The 16,054-nt window shown below is 37.2% G+C and overlaps 1 protein-coding gene across 1 annotated transcript in view; it reads right to left on the reverse strand.

Moving 5' to 3' along the window:
• Positions 1 to 456: 456 nt before the first annotated feature.
• Positions 457 to 16,054, reverse strand: part of ERCC6 (ERCC excision repair 6, chromatin remodeling factor) — a 38,189-nt gene continuing 22,591 nt past the window's right edge. The window contains exons 9-21 of the mRNA XM_026051458.1: positions 14,267 to 14,437; positions 13,716 to 13,892; positions 12,236 to 12,352; positions 10,677 to 10,772; positions 9,704 to 9,922; positions 8,954 to 9,064; positions 8,378 to 8,497; positions 7,278 to 7,372; positions 5,267 to 5,412; positions 4,438 to 5,166; positions 3,651 to 3,852; positions 3,238 to 3,316; positions 457 to 2,801 (exon numbers count right to left, since the gene is read on the reverse strand). Coding sequence (XP_025907243.1) covers positions 2,367 to 2,801; positions 3,238 to 3,316; positions 3,651 to 3,852; positions 4,438 to 5,166; positions 5,267 to 5,412; positions 7,278 to 7,372; positions 8,378 to 8,497; positions 8,954 to 9,064; positions 9,704 to 9,922; positions 10,677 to 10,772; positions 12,236 to 12,352; positions 13,716 to 13,892; positions 14,267 to 14,437 — 2,697 coding nt within the window. The 3' untranslated portion in view covers positions 457 to 2,366. The remainder of the gene's footprint in view (positions 2,802 to 3,237; positions 3,317 to 3,650; positions 3,853 to 4,437; positions 5,167 to 5,266; positions 5,413 to 7,277; positions 7,373 to 8,377; positions 8,498 to 8,953; positions 9,065 to 9,703; positions 9,923 to 10,676; positions 10,773 to 12,235; positions 12,353 to 13,715; positions 13,893 to 14,266; positions 14,438 to 16,054) is intronic.

Below are 16,054 nucleotides of genomic sequence, written 5' to 3' on the forward strand. Positions count from 1 at the left end.
AGTGCTTCCAGTTGACACTCCCCATAATCATCTCCAATCCAAATTTTTGTCCTTTGGCTTTCTAGATTTTGGTAATTTAGTACTTTTATCTTATATAGTCTTTTAAATCTCCACCAATAACAGAAATACTTAGTTGCTAGAATTTGTAATTTGGAGTTTCATGGAATAAAATATACATAAATACAATAATTTGGTCAAGGAGTCTCACGCAACACAGGAAAAGACTGTTTCCCCAAACCATCCCTATTTGTCTAAGTAAGACTTCTAGAACAGTTTTGTTTTAGTTATTTTAATAACTCCATAAAAGTCAGAGATTTATAAAAGCACATGCAAGTCCATTTACATCAAGTAAACATCAGTGAGATGTGACAAACTTTCTCTAGGACAGAAACCATGTCTTTAAGACTGAATGTAGTACTAAAAGAGGACACACAAACTGACAGCTAAGGCAACAAGGACAGCTTTGCTGACAGCTGAATTCCTGGGTTATTTCAGGGTAGGGGGAAAGCTCAAAACCAATTAAAATTCCCTAGAGCTCTGGAGAAGAGCAAAATGGCTTTATTTATACTCTTTTTGCTGATCCATTATAAGTCATATCAACAGACTTACCATTTTCTGAGCATTTTTGTTATTGAAAGCTAGGTTTTTTTATTTAATCTCTCTCCTGAAAGCCCTTATGAACTGGATCAGAAAAAGAGATGTCAGAAAAAGGTGCCACAATCCTGCATTCAAACTCCTGGACTTCCCGGGCTGTCTGCCCTCTCCAGCTCCAGTCTGAAAAGCCTGGTCCTGTGACAAGTTACTGAAAGGGTGATGCAGCATCTTCTGCAACCTCTCTACCCATTCTTTAGCATGGAGCAAAAACAACAGGAAAAGCTCCTGGAAGCATCTGAAATACCACCTTTCTTTAGCATAGCAAAGTAACACAGTTTGTATGCTTGCTTCAACACTTATCTTTCACGTTTTATTTGTATTTTCACTTGTAGTAAAAAAGATGCTGTAACTTGTAGAAAAAAATGCTGCAGCTCATTTTTTCCCTAAAGCTTAGGGAGTAGAAGGACATTAACCACATTTAGCTGATACTAGTTTAATCCATACAACGATTCAATATTGCTGCAAAAATGTGCAAGAATGTCATTTTTTTTTCTCATTATCTATTCAGTACTTCTTTCCCTTCTTCACAGAAGATTTCTTTACCTGGCACATCAACACCTTGAAAACAGGCCCAAAAGAAGAGTCAGGCTTGCCAAGTTAAACTGACTCTTTCATCCTTGGAAAGAAATGAGAGTATTAATTTAAAGCCTAACTGATAAATAGGCTGATATTTTCTCTATTTACAGAATACATGTGACTTGTAACTTTGGAATGTGCTCCCATTATGCCTCTGGTTGACCAGAAGTGATTATGTTTAGTGACACACATGGAACTCATTCTCCTTCTGAGGAACGAACATCTCAGTTCTTGCCAAGGTAAGAGATTCCAGGTGCTAAGAGGGAACTGTAAAGATGTTCAAATTAATAACAGAGAGATCCACAAATATATCTCACAGAATCCCACTACCAATCCATAGTGTGCAAGCATCATCTTTATCATTACCCTAATAATACAAGGGTACTGTACATTGCCAGTGGTGTATGGGACTGTAACCAAATCACTGATTATGGGTTAAAATGGGTTTTCCATAATCCTGTCTATTTTTCATAAATAACAAACTTCAGAGTCATCTCAATACTTTGCCAAGATCTCAACCGTGATTAAACTTCCATGTCAGTAAAATTATTTCCAAGAAAATCAGTCATGTAAGCTATACTTCATATGCTAGCTTCTGACAACAGTGAAAACAGCGACATCAAAACACATCCCCATCATTGATGCCAATTTTTTACAGTGATTTTGTAATATGAGTACAAGTGAATTTCTTACACTGACCACCTCAATCTTCTTATTCATGTTTCTTTTGGTGGTACGTGGTGTATCCCATGAACATTCAAGTATTACACAGCAAATGGAGAAAAAGTTCTTGGAATTTCACAGAAATCAAAAAAAGTCTCACAACCCACGGTAGCATCCATGGCTCTTCTTGCAAGGAAAATCAGTACACATGTTCATCATCCATTTATATTTTCTTTTCAAGAAAATGCACTGATACTGTGTATTGTTTTCATCTGTGAGGTAGATTGCACTTTCATATAAATAGTGTAAATTACAGTGAAGTTAGCCCTGAGCCTGCAATGAGTACCGTGCCACTGACTGCGCTCAAACCAATTAAATCAGGACCACAAAACAGCTCCTCATTTTGAAAAATAAATATTACATCTTTGCAAGTGGAGCTGAAAACACCCCTAGGTGCCTTCCCTTAGCCAAGGTCAGCGGAATTCTGGCTTCAGTCTCCAGACACCTTCACCATTTGGGCTCCTATGGAAAGTACAGAGATTGCGGAGAAGTTCTCGGAAGACGCAAGCCTGCGCCGTGGGCAGTTTGCCCTCGAATTCCTGCAGGATTTCCTGAGTACTGGCCTCACCATCCACACGAGCCTGGAAGGCGATGAAGTTCCGGACATCCACTAGCAATTCATCATACTCTGTTGAACCTGGGACGGGGGCTGAGGCTTGTTGAAGGTTCTCATCTGCCTCATTCCCTGTCCTTTGTGGCAAAATAAGGTGGTTTCTTGCCCTCATCTTTGCCAATAAAGATGAAGAATCTAGTGCACCAGAAGATGACTCTCCAGTGACTGATTTCCCATCGAAGTGCTCATTGGAATTATTCCCCTGATCATTTTCTTTCTTTATTGTACTTGGATCCTGCAAATAAACATATGGATTATGAAAAAAAGATGCATTTTGAGATCCACAACATCTGTTTAGTGGAATCTATCTAACTACGACTGTGAACATACTGAAGCCACCCATCTAAAATACATAATAAGCAGGCAATATGCTCTAGTCACAACTTAATTATGTACTTTATCCCTGAGGAAGCCAAAAAGAAAAGCAGCCTTGGTCTTGAAGCTGGGTAAGCAGAGAATGTTTTAATTTGCAACTGCTCGATCTGTTTAGATCCAGATGCCCTATGAAAACAAGACAAATCAAGCTATAGACTGATTAAAATTCTGGAGTTCTGCATAACTGTAGGGCAAGTAGATATGGGAGACATGCACTTATTGCTTAGGTCAGATTCCTTGTTCAAATAAAAACATTTAATTCATCATCTAATAGAAATCTAGCTCCTTTATCCTACCTTGCTCTTGTTTCCAGGTGATGCACAAGCAGAATGTGGAGAAAGCAGCATAGGATTTCTTTTCTGACCAAACCGACTCCTAAAAACACACAAACATAGAAAGTAATCAAAATAAACCTCTCGAAAAGGTCTGGTTATGCTTAACATAGACACCGACGGGTTCTGGTTTGAGAGCTCTCAAGCACTCTCTGCCAACCTCTGTTCTCTACGGTACAACAGTAAAGCCCTCCTTGTATGTCAGGATGGACTAGCTGCTGCTCCTGTGATATGCCTTCACATGCTTATCAAATGCCAAGCACAAGTCTTTGAGATATGATACTGCAAATATCAGGTGCAAAAGCCAACAAAATCTTGCAATAGCAACATAAGGAACTCTATTCTCTTTGGAAAAGCAGTGCAAAAACTGAACTTACTTTATTCCTGATGGTGCACCTGAAAGACCACTTGTGCCTGTCCAGGTGGGCACACCAGAAGCAGCTCCTAAACATCGCTGTCGAGAGACTTTCAAGGCTCTTAAGGCATCCTGGGCCACTCGGTTTGCTTCTGCTTCCACCAGCACATAATCCGCACTAGAAGCTTCCATAATGGCATCATGCTTCATAACACTGTGTACCCCTAATGGAACACACAAGGAAAAGATGAGGGAAGAAATCTGTTAATTTACAGGTTAATCTGTAAAAATGCATATGTACTAAGTGAATGCAACAATCACTCCCCCCTCTTTTCCTGATTGTTTATATTCCAGTTATTTCCAGTAACAGAAAGCTCTTGCATCAAGTAAGCAATCAACTGACAGCAAATCACTCTGGGTGTGCTGATGAGGTCATTATTCACAACAGACTTAGCGATTATGTGTGTCAACTGATCATTTCTCTTGTCATGTACAAGACCGAAAGAAGTGAAGCCCTAGTATGAATATAGGTTGACTACATCCTTAATTCCAGAAGAAACAACATAGTACCAAATCCATAAATCCATAGTACCATATCCAAAAGTGTTCCTGGAACGCTGCACATATTCTGAACACTTTGACAGGGAACATTTTAACTTTTCATTAATAACCAAATGGATAGAACCCATTTTTTGTACTACAGGTTTAACCACCAGGATAAGGGAACTGCTCCATCCCTCACTTGCTAAGTTTTATACACATCTAGTTAAATAGTGTGTCACTGTAACTAACTGAATAACAAAAGCTACCTGTTTTTTTGAAAAGTTTCTCCAAGACATAATCGTCATTTTTCTTCAGCTCTTCCTCCTTTTCTTCACTGTTCTCCTTTCTATATTGCTTTTGTTTTACTAGATGAGGAATACGCTCTCCTTCAAACTTGGCGTCTTTGGGATGCTTCTTCCTCTTAGACTTATCTTTGGGGCTCTCACGTGGCAGCACATCCACCCTGTGTTTTGTTTTTGAGGTGCATTTATAATGATTATTATTTAACTGGCCATCTTCAGCTTTAGCATCCTGCTCTTCCCAAGAGCCAGCTGCACCAGAGGCGAGACTAAAACCTCCCTCTGCATTTACACTGACTGCTCCACATACTTCCTCAGGTGCCACGCTGCCAAGGCATTCTGCATTCTCTGAACACCCCACATTATTTGGCAATGACTGGGACACAGATGCCTCATCTCTTTCCAAACCCTTCTCCTCACTTTCACTCCATGAATTTATATTAGTAATAGTTTGTGTATTATCTTTTGCAGAGATATTTTGGTCAAAGTTTTCCAAATCTCCTTTCATTTCTTCACTTGACTTTATTGCTTTAGAAGAAGAACTAGGCATGGGGCTGGCTGAACTGGATGGCTTGCTGTACTTTCGTGAGCTGCTTTCTGTAAGATGGAGACCACCTTTGGAAGTGTTATTATCAGGTGACTTTTCAAGTTTCCTTTTCAACCGGTGTTTTGGGACTTGAACATCCGAACCAGTACCTAAGAGATGAATTAAATTAACATCAATTTATATAACATTTCAAACATTTTTGCTTTTAATAGATTGGAGGAAAAAGTAAAAATAATTAAAAAAACGTACCTGCAAAAATAGCACTAGTTTCTGTTCCCTGAGACACATCTGGGCTGCTCAGAGTAAAAAGCTCATAAAGGTCATTGGATTTGAAAAAGCGCCTTTGCTTGGGGTCTTTCAGCACTCTGTTTGTTAAAAACTGTTTGAAGATTTGTCTAAAAATGGAAATAAAAAAAAGTACTCGTACTCTGCATATAAAACAATGTTTAGCTATGTTTAAGTATTGAATAGATTACTTGAACAGAAAACTCTATCAGCACAAATTTTACCCTGCAGAACAATTAAGCAGTTGGAAGATGGTGATAGTTTTCAGAAGACAATCTTGAGTTAGTAACTTTCAAACAACCCACAAAATCGTTAAACACAGGCATTTATTGCACAGCAACAATCCCTTAACACAACAGGTAACCACCATTCTGAAATGTCCTATGAGGTATTCCTTAGATAAGTAATAAATAAGTTCACAGCTAGCAATTTCTGTCCATTAAAATTGAAAGCCTACATATATTATAATAAAGCCATCAAAAATTTCTTTCCAAGAAAAACAAGACCTTGTTAAAATGCCAACATTTAAATAATTCAGTTGGTTGGAGGAATCAAAAACAGCAGAGGAGCTCAGTGGGATGGTGAGGAATGTAAGAAACATTGAAAAGAGAAATCAGACACAGGATGTGAGAAAGAGGAAAGAAAAAGACATCTATAGAGGATGGAAGGGAACACATTTATACGAAAGAAAGTTGTCAAGTCTGTTAGCAGAAGTAAATCTATTCCTATGCTAGGCTTATACTAGATGGCTTTTGGATGGAAGTTTTAAGCATCATTTTCCTGTCAAAAAAACCAACCAACCAACCAAAAACGCTCAAATTAAACACAGATTCCAGCTCCATGGTTTTGTTCTGCTGGCACCAAACAGGAATACTACATCCAAACCTACCCGGCAAAAAATCTATGTTGAAAAATTGTTTTCAGCTACCATAATGCATCCATTGGAAGACTTTTATAATCTGTAACAATTAACTGAGATCCATAGCCTCCCGAAAGGCTGATCTAATACTTACAGAGAGAAAAAACAGAGGCAAAAAGGTAAGAAAACTTGTTTGAAGTTCACTGTACTGCTCTCGTAGTAAAATTCATTTCTGATGGTTGTCCTAAGACTCTGAGCTCACTTCCTCAATGTGGTCAGTGTTTTTCAAACCAACATATGCCAGGGGGAACAAAGCCAACTAACAGCGGATACTTTGTGTCCATGTGGTAAAGCAGATTTAAAAAATGCACTGAATAAGTGGAGCTATTTCATTATTTAGAGCTTTTCATTCATCTGCATTTTCAAAGAGGCTATTCCAGTTCTAAAGACTGATGCCTAGCCAGAGGATTCCCAAGTATATTCATTTGGAATTCATGTGAATGAAGCTAACTACTCGAACAGTTGGATGGGAAACCAAGCAAAAAGATTTAATTGATTCAGAAGCATAAACACTTTAAGGCTCTAGCTACATTGTGGAGTAAATAACCTGACTATGAACAGGCTGCTCTTAAGGACTTAATTCTTGCACTTCGAAACAATCTTGGAACAGCATTAAACTATGTTTGCAGTGTAGGAAATGCATGTATGTGCCACACTCCTCTTCACATATCCTAAGGAGAGCATACCTAGTTTATTTCAAATTGCATTGCATTGTCAAGTCTAAAATTCTAAATAAAAGTCATTTTCTGGTGTCAGCCTCATGTTCATGCCATTTGCAGTGAATTCTGGATGTGCTGCACACAATTGCAGCCGCCAGACAGACCGATGTTTGGCAGGTGGTCTCACAGCTACAGAAGCAGCAGCAGAGCTAGAAATGCGACACTCCAAGGCAAACTTCCCAACAGAAACTGTGTAGGCTTCCCCTGTTACCCTCCATCACCACAACCCAGATTAGGGGTTGCACACCATGGGAGTGCATTGCAGATGTGCCACTCAGGCTCACCGCACATACCTTCTTGATCATAGACCTGTACCCAGAGAATCAGCCCAACTGACCTGTGGTAGATCTTCTCTTCAATGGTACCTGCAGTGAGAAGCCTGTACACAGTCACCTGTTTCTTCTGGCCTATTCTCCAAGCACGCTCCCGAGCCTAGAATAAAAATTCGTTTATTACACATTAACCTTCCGGACACACATCTGATAGGGAGATACAGATACCATTTTAGATCTAGTTTGAGCATTTGGCAAATAGCTCATGAAGTCAGGTCCATTTTATTTCCATAACATTAGGAAAATAAAATTGGAAGCGGAGCGAAAAAAACAGGAAGACAACATAAGTAGAAAGACAAAAATGACTAGGCAAAAAAAGAAGTTGCTCTGTTAAAATTAGAACTCATATCTGGAATGTTGTACTTCAGAAGTCACCATTAATTTTATGTGTACATTGCCTGCATTTTTTCCCTTTTTCTTAACTGAAAGCTTGAACCAACAACTAAAACGGACTATCCCAAATGTGTATAGCCTGTCTTAGAGAAACTAATTTTCACCCCTGCTCAAACATGTAAGTCCCATGAATTCTCAAGCGATCTGATAACCCTGAATCCATCACAGATCATCACATACAGAACAATTCCTCTAGCATATCTGCAACGGCAGCCTGTCTCGAGAACTTATATAACATGATCTAGTGACAAAGTTGTCTCTCCCGCCTCCCTCTTCTTGCGCCCAACAGTGGCTCTGTTTTTTCTACCCTGCACAGATCACCACTCCTTCAAGTTGCTTGTTCCACTGCTCTGTACACTACCTTTGGAAACATGTAGTAAAAAATAAATAAATAAAAAAACAAAGCAAGCAAAGCAAAGCTAGATAATTTTGACTACTTATCTGACTACACTCTAAATTGCATACATGAATCAACAGTATTGAGGAGTGATAAGGTAAGAGAGTTTAAAAAGGATGTGGTAGGAACCACTTAAACTGGCTTTCCCATGCAAGCAATTATAAAGTGGAACTGCCCCCTAAGCGAGCATTTCTAGCAAGTGCAACTTCGGGAAGAGCAACACAGTGCTTTAACAAACAATTTATGGAGAAAAATGTCATTCCATCTCCAATTTTATTTTCAAATTAGCTAGTAAATGTAATGAACCAAACACACCTGTGTGTCTGTACTGGGATTCCAGTCAGGATCATAAATAATAACCCGGTCAGCACCTGTCAAGTTAACTCCAATTCCACCAACACGAGTTGTCAGAAGAAAAATAAATATGGATTTGTCCTACAACACAAGAGAAAATTTTTAAAACTGGAATTACTAAAACACAAGCTTGTTCTTGTTATTTCCTTTTTTAAATTGAAATAACATTAAATTTAATAAAAAATTGAAAAAAATCTGCATTTAGCAGTATATATCGCAAGTATGCAAAGTGAGTCAGGAGGAGAATTAAACTCGCCAGATGAAAGCAATTTGGTATTAAGTTTATTGAATGTATTTATTTACTGTTTTTCAGTTAAAGCTTCTTTTCCTCCTCTTTCATTTCTTTTCCTTAAGCACAATATCTAACTTTAGTATAAGGAAAATATGGTGACTACTTTTCCTCTCACAAGGCAAGTGGTTTCACTTAATTGAACTTCTCAGATTCATTTCTCAGAAATGAAGTAGTGTATTTACAAACAGACAAAAACAAACAAACAAAACCTTAAACAGGCATTTGTGTGGGATGCAACATCTTACCTCATTATATCTTGTTATAAGGGGCTGTCTGGACGCTATTGTTGTGGTGCCATCCATCCTGAGGTAGGAATAGTTTCTCTCTCTCACAAAGACTTCAAGGATCTGCAGCATCTGTTATGAGAGAAAAGGAAAAAAATAAAGATCAAAAACAGTTTTAGAAAAGAAAAAAGAAATAACAATTTGTGAAAGCCAAACAAGCAGAAAATTCATTATCTTATGTAATCCAGAGAAATTAGAGAAATGAGTAGCTATTCTGTTGCTGGAGTGCAGGAGCAGAATGCTTTTTGGGGATCGTGCAAGTGTTGGCCATGTTTGGTGTGGGAGTGTGGGGGCTATGGGATCAAGACAGTTTAACCAGGTAAGGGGCTGTCCACCAACCTCCCAGAAACAAGGCAAAGTCATGAATATTTAGGAGGCCAAAGGAAGGTCAGTGGCTGTGGTACTCATGTAAAGTACACAGTTCTGCAGCCTGGCTGTGCATGTGCACTAAACAGTGAGCAAAGAGTCATTTTGTTCTGTTCAAAGCAGTTCTATCCTCAAGCTACAGAGCAGGGATAATAAATACATCACTGCTGCTTCAGCCTGGTATCGTACGAGTGTAACCGATATAAGCTTTGATGCAGTATATTCAATTGGGGTAAATTTGCTAATTTTTAATTAGAAATCTTTGGGATGCAATGACAGGTTTTGCCTTTAGTAACTAAAATAAACTTTTAGTAACTAAAATAAACTAAAACCAGTTAATCTTACCTGTCTTGACTGGGTGAAAAACAGCACTCTGTGCCCTTGCTTATGCCATATTTTCAGCAAGGACTCGACCACTATCATTTTTCCGGAACGTTTCCAGTACCCAAACTGATCTGCTTCTTCCACTTCAGTATCTGGGAAAGCCTTCAAAGTACTGGGACCACCAGAGAAGAGATCAGGATGGTTACAAATTTTTCTCAGTGCTACCAGTCCTGAGAAAATCTAAAAAATATAGAAAAAAAGGGAAATATTTTTAGGAGACTTTTTTGTTTTTTTAATCTATATGGGTTGTGATTAAGGAAAAGAAATAGCAATGCGTTAATCTACTTATCTTCAAGAAGGGTAGTTATAATGTCAGGTTGCTCTTTAGAAGAGTCAGACACTAATATTGATTTCAATGAATATTTCAGGAAAAATCAGTATAAGACAGAATCAATGAAATTCTACATTATTTGGGAGTCTATTACTAGAGTAAAACTAAGTATTCTGAAAAAACGCACATGTGCAGGCAGATACAACCTGGGAGAAGAAAGAGAAGCAGGAAAGCCTATTTGCTTTGCGGTATCATAAGAATCCGTGAAATCCTCAGCTGTCACAAGCAGTAGTTACAATCTCTCTATTGCAGTCTTGTCAGAGCAAGCTCCTCTTCTTCCATTCACATTTGCAGTTTATTAAGAGCACACATACAGTAAACTATAGCAGGTCATCTAGCAAGCTCCAGTTTGTTCCAAGGACCACAAACATTTCAAACCCCTTTCTACTTCTACTTTTGTCCTGTCACCCCACTATACAGGGAACACTAAGGATTCCACAAAACAGCTGTGAGATAAAAGAGAGCAGACATTCACAACAACAGAATTGAGATTAATGTGTTTGGTTCCCTTTCTGTCAGAAACCAGCTAGAAGCAGGCAAAGGTCAGTCTATGATTTCATGTATCAAACTCCACTTGCCATCACTGACTGTAAGAATGCCAACCTGCATCTCCCCATTGAGGATCTGGTAAACTTCCTTAGAGTCGATGAAATTCTGATAGACTCGACGCTGCTCATCTGTCAAACGACAAAACAGGACCTATAAAAACAAACAAAAAAACCCCTCAAGCTGTAAACTCCAGATATAATAAGTTACAGATATAATAAGCAACAAGGAAACTTCAAAGGCAGGTCTAGACATGTTGATATAATAAGTTAAAACATACCACTGTACTACACAGAGATCACCATATACTGAGGGGGAAAAAAAATAAGAAAAAATCTAACAGGCATTTTTTCTAAGAACTAACACAATCATTAAGATTGTTTCAGTATCTTTTATAAACCCTTTTCTATTTATTAAACTTTTCTCAGAAATTTCTTTAATTTTGGAAGTGCTGCCACTTTCCAGTTAAGTACCTGTACCTTGTTAGCGTTGTCTCAGTGTTATGTTTATAGAATACACTTTCCTGTGCGTCTACTACGTCCCTTACAACTTGCAAATTCTCTTAGTACCTCATGGGAAAACAGTAAGTTGGAATACATAATGTGTTCTGTCATTAGCCTTTGAGCATGAGCAAATAATGATTTTTCAAAAAGTCTGAAGGCTAAAATGGAACAAAATCTCTTCTTTGCATCCTGCAAGTTACACAATATCATGTTGTAAGTCAAACTTAAGATACAGCCCTGTGACTTGTAAGAAGCAAAATCAAGTTCTTTTAATCTGCTTATGATTGTGTGCTTGGAGTAAAAAGCCCAGATTCCTTGAGGTACATTGAAAAGAGAATTTGATTAAAAAGCATATGAGGTTGTAGAGAAGAAACAGAGCATCTACCCTATTTATTGTTGTCTGCCTTTCAGCACAGAAAAAGAAGCACTAACACGTTTGCTTGTCTTTGAGAGGGAGGAGGTAAGACAGAAAAGGAGTCAGGATAGGACAAAATAGGATAGGAACAAAAATTTAACCCTTATTACAATAATTGTAGAAATTTCAATTGTTCCAACTATCCTCTTAAGTCATCCTCTCAACTTTAAGTCAAATATTTTCTAAAAATATCTAAGCTCTTTGTAGACAAAAATATTAAATTTTAGATGAAGAGATTTTGGTTACTTATGAGAATGTGTGGGCTCAGGTAGCTTGCAATAAGAACTACTGCCATTTGGTATTTTTCTATTATTTGCTGCCTAAATTAACCTTTTACTAGTAAACAACTTCGAAATGTCCAACAAGAGAAGCACCGCAGAAGACACCTCACAGACAGCTTGCTTCTATGCCTTTATGGCCTGTGAGGGCTGCACTAATGAGTACACTCAGAAGCATAAAATAGGGCCAAATGCACTTTATTATACCCTTTGTTTTTAGAGGGAAGCACAGTCGTATAGGTCCTGCAGGACTGGGCATTGCATAATCAGAAAACGGGTGAAAAGGGCAAGCGACTTAAAAGTTCTCCATCTTATCTTTTGCTAAACAGCATTTATTCTGCTAATAGCCTGCTAAAGTCTGTGAAAGAGGAAGATTTGGGGAGCAAAGGGGCTCAAATCTAATGGTAAAGATAAGCAAACCTGTTCGTTTTTATCTGGAAGGGAAAGACTCATTTTTACATCAGCCTTCATTCTTCGCAGCAAATATGGGTTTATGGTGTCTCGTAAGACACATGCACACTTGTACGCAGTTTTTACCTAAGAGTGAAGAAAAGGCACAAAGTTGTTTTTCAATTATTGATACCAGTTTTAGCAACAGGCAAAATCCACTAATAGTGATAAGAAAATATTTGTAACATGAGATACTATAAACACTTATGATTTGTGCTGATACACAGTTAATTGCTAACACGAGATTTATTGTAATTTATGTTGTGCTGAACAATATGATTGATTAGTCTTCCTCAGATATTACTAATTTATCTCTCCTAATTCAGAAGAATTTATTAAGAGAAAAGCAAGAGATAGCTTGGTTAGTAAGAGATTATTTGCCCTTTTTGAAATCAACCTGTGAGTACAAACGAAGATTCACATGGAAAGAATACTAATACATATACTGAAGATCAAAAGGAAACCTAGAGCAATGGTGGTTACTAGACAATAAGTGAAGATTAGTGTCCACTTGAGACTATTATCAGTGCAGGGGGGAGAAAAAAAAAAATCGGTACAAGAAAATCCCCATGATCACGGAAACAAAAGGTCACTCTGGTCTTAAATGGAGCATATGGCTCCATAATGGGTAATGGCTGTGTGAGATGGGTATTAACTGTACGTAATGGCTAAAAATACCTTCATTTCTCTTAACACAAAGCAAAGATGACAATAAATTATTGATACATAAAACCCAAATTGGCTACACAATTAAGTAAATTACTGTTTGATGACTGTGCAAGCACTTAAACTCAAAGAGAAAATAAAACTTTAGAAATTTAGGTGCATAAAAGATTAAAAAGAATGTTAAAGTGGAACAACTTTATTAGCGTATGTACAAAACTTTTAATCTATACCGACTAGCACTATACAGACCATTTCCCTATAAACCAACATGAGAGATGTTTAAGAAGTCATAAATATTGACAACCAAAACTATGAACCCATATACTTATTAAAAAGAATATTCTAAAAAAAAACATCTTTTGCAGTTAAATAGTTTAAATACTTTAAGCCTTCTGGTCAGTCTTTTAATTTTAGTCTTTTTCATGGAAGTAGTTTTCAGTTTGGATTTCAACATTGCTCTGTAAGTATTTAAAAAGTATTATTTTCCTAAAGCTCAAAATTAAATAGGAAAACTCTATTTAGTTACATCAAAATATAAGATTAACCAAAATCCCCATACACGCTTATTTTTACTTAAATACTTCAGAGAATACTTATAATAAATTTCATGTTCTTGAGAGGTAACACATATATGCTTACATACATACATGCTAAGCCTGTACAGAACAAATAGTGCAATTTGGTTGCACATTCCTTTCAGTATAGATAGAAATAAACACATGCAACAATAGTTGTTCCTTCAACCAAAGTATTGTCAAGCACATGATATTTTGGCTGCATTTACCTGCACAGGAGAGGCATTGGAATATCCTCCCATGGTTATTGGAACAGAAAATTGCTCCATGAATACAGGTAGTGTTCCCAGTTTCCCTGGGAATACAAAGTCAAAGAGGGACCAGAGCTCCTTTAGATTATTTTGCATAGGGGATCCAGACAAGATGATTCGATGAGGTGTGCGGAACTGTTAATAAATAACAATAAGAAAACAAGATATTCAATCTCACTACTCTTTTTTTTTTTTTTTTTTTTTTTTAAACACAGAGCCTTATATTTCTGAAATAAACAAGCGCTTTTTGCAGGATATTGTTCATAAGCTGTTAGCAGAACCTGTACTTGTTTTGCAGAACATGAACACTAAAAAGCAATTTCACATTTGTTCCTAATGCCAAATTATTACACAATACAACATTTCTGACTTTTCTTCTATGCTTTTGCTTTTATAATAAGGCTCAAACTAGTACTTTTATGACAAAACAATACAAAGCTATTAGATCTGGAACTCCATCCTCATCCTACAAGCACTGAAAACTTCCCATTTGCTTCATGATAAAGTACCTGCTTGCATGCGAGTGTGACTGCAGCATTTGGATTTCTGATTTTGTGACCTTCATCCAAAATCACATAATGCCAATCATAGCTGTGGATGTTATCCTGCATCAGTCGAATGTACGAATAGGATGTAATTAAAATTCCATGGCACGAAGCAATTTCACGAATTAGTTTAACCTAAAACCAAAAGATGCATATTGTCAGTAACAGAAACTAACAGTTTCAGTAACGATACACAGAAACTGTCCTAATGAACTATAGGTTTGCTGTTGAAGATATGTACCAAAATTTTTCAAAAAGTAGATAATTTACTTTGCCAAGAATAAGTGTTGTCTAGATTTAAGAGTAATCGATTCTTCAATCACCTGTAGAAAAATGAAGCACTGTAGACTGAGCTTTAACAGATCAGAATTTGAACTGACGTCTGGGGAGAAAGGAGCTTTTTTTTTTCCAAAAAGTCAAGTCTGGAATATACACATATGAAACCTGCCTGACATAACTGGTTACTCCAAGTTCTCCTATACTTCTCTCTCAAACTCAGTTTTTCAGGTTGCAAAGACCTGGAACAAATGGGATGGAATGGAATAAGAAACTAAACAAATAAGGGAGAAAAAAAAAAAATCACAAAAATCTGCTTTGTTAATCCTATATTCTATCCTACCCTTCTTAATAACAGGGCTAATATATTTGTTATTAACAAAATGGTTTGCTTCTTTTGTAAGCTGTATTTTTTCCCTGTTTACAGTAGTTTTTAGGTTGCAAATGACGACAGGCAAGGACAGTCTGTCCTGAGATACCTTCCTTAGGTACTTCCACAGTATTTCAGGATCTCATCTTTCCTACATTTATCCTCCCCACAGAGCTGAAGTAACAACTTCATAGAAATGTATGTATGAATTCACCTCTGGAAAGCATTAGCTTTAGTTATTCAGTAGTGTTCTAAGAGCTGCCTGTATCATTTCCTCACATGGGACCTACTCCTACAGTGGCAAAATAAATGGCAGTTCTACAACTGACTTACTGGGTGCCCTATTAGCATGCTGGGGCAAAAACAGAAATAGAAAAGATAAGAGGCTGCAAGGCAGCTTTGAATTATGCAAACTTTTTTTTTTTTTTTTAATTAAAAAACCCATAGAAGTAGCAAACAACAATCATGTTTCAAAAGATTTGCATAGCCTAAAACAAGAACACTTAATAATAAGTGTGCTAAAAAGGAAGAGGTGTGAAATCACATCTATTTCATTTTTGTAATATTTCTTGCTATTACTATCAGATAAAAGCATTGATTACTCTTTTGCACTTAACTGCTTCAGAATTTCTACTCACCATTTATTGAAAAAAACATAGCACATAATTGAAAGTTGGCATCATCTTTATTTTCTCAAAAGGATACATAATTTTTAGAATAATCTGTATTATGGAGACAGTGGGATTCCTAGACTGGGATGAACCTCCAAAGCTTAATTTTACCCAGTGTAATCCCCATAGACTGCAACTGTGTCCTCAAGTCTCAGGAATGGCCTATTGCAGAATATTGTAGCATCCTCACCCAAACACTTAAGACAAATCATCTCGGGCGATTTCAAATTAAAAGCTTGTGAAATATGTAACCTCTCCTAGTTTTTGCAATTAATAGCGTATGTCTGCAATTAGACTGACTTACAGAAAGCTACACTGTTGTCATTAAAAGATGTTTTGTGAAAGTGCTGCTGTTATTACGGAGACTCAAGAGACCAATCCCTCCTAGAGGGCAAACAGTGGACTAGCAGAAAACAACAGTCATAAATCACACTG

This window comes from Nothoprocta perdicaria, unplaced genomic scaffold (assembly GCF_003342845.1).
Source record: "Nothoprocta perdicaria isolate Ctin4 unplaced genomic scaffold, notPer1 scaffold_111, whole genome shotgun sequence".
Lineage (NCBI taxonomy): Eukaryota > Metazoa > Chordata > Aves > Tinamiformes > Tinamidae > Nothoprocta > Nothoprocta perdicaria.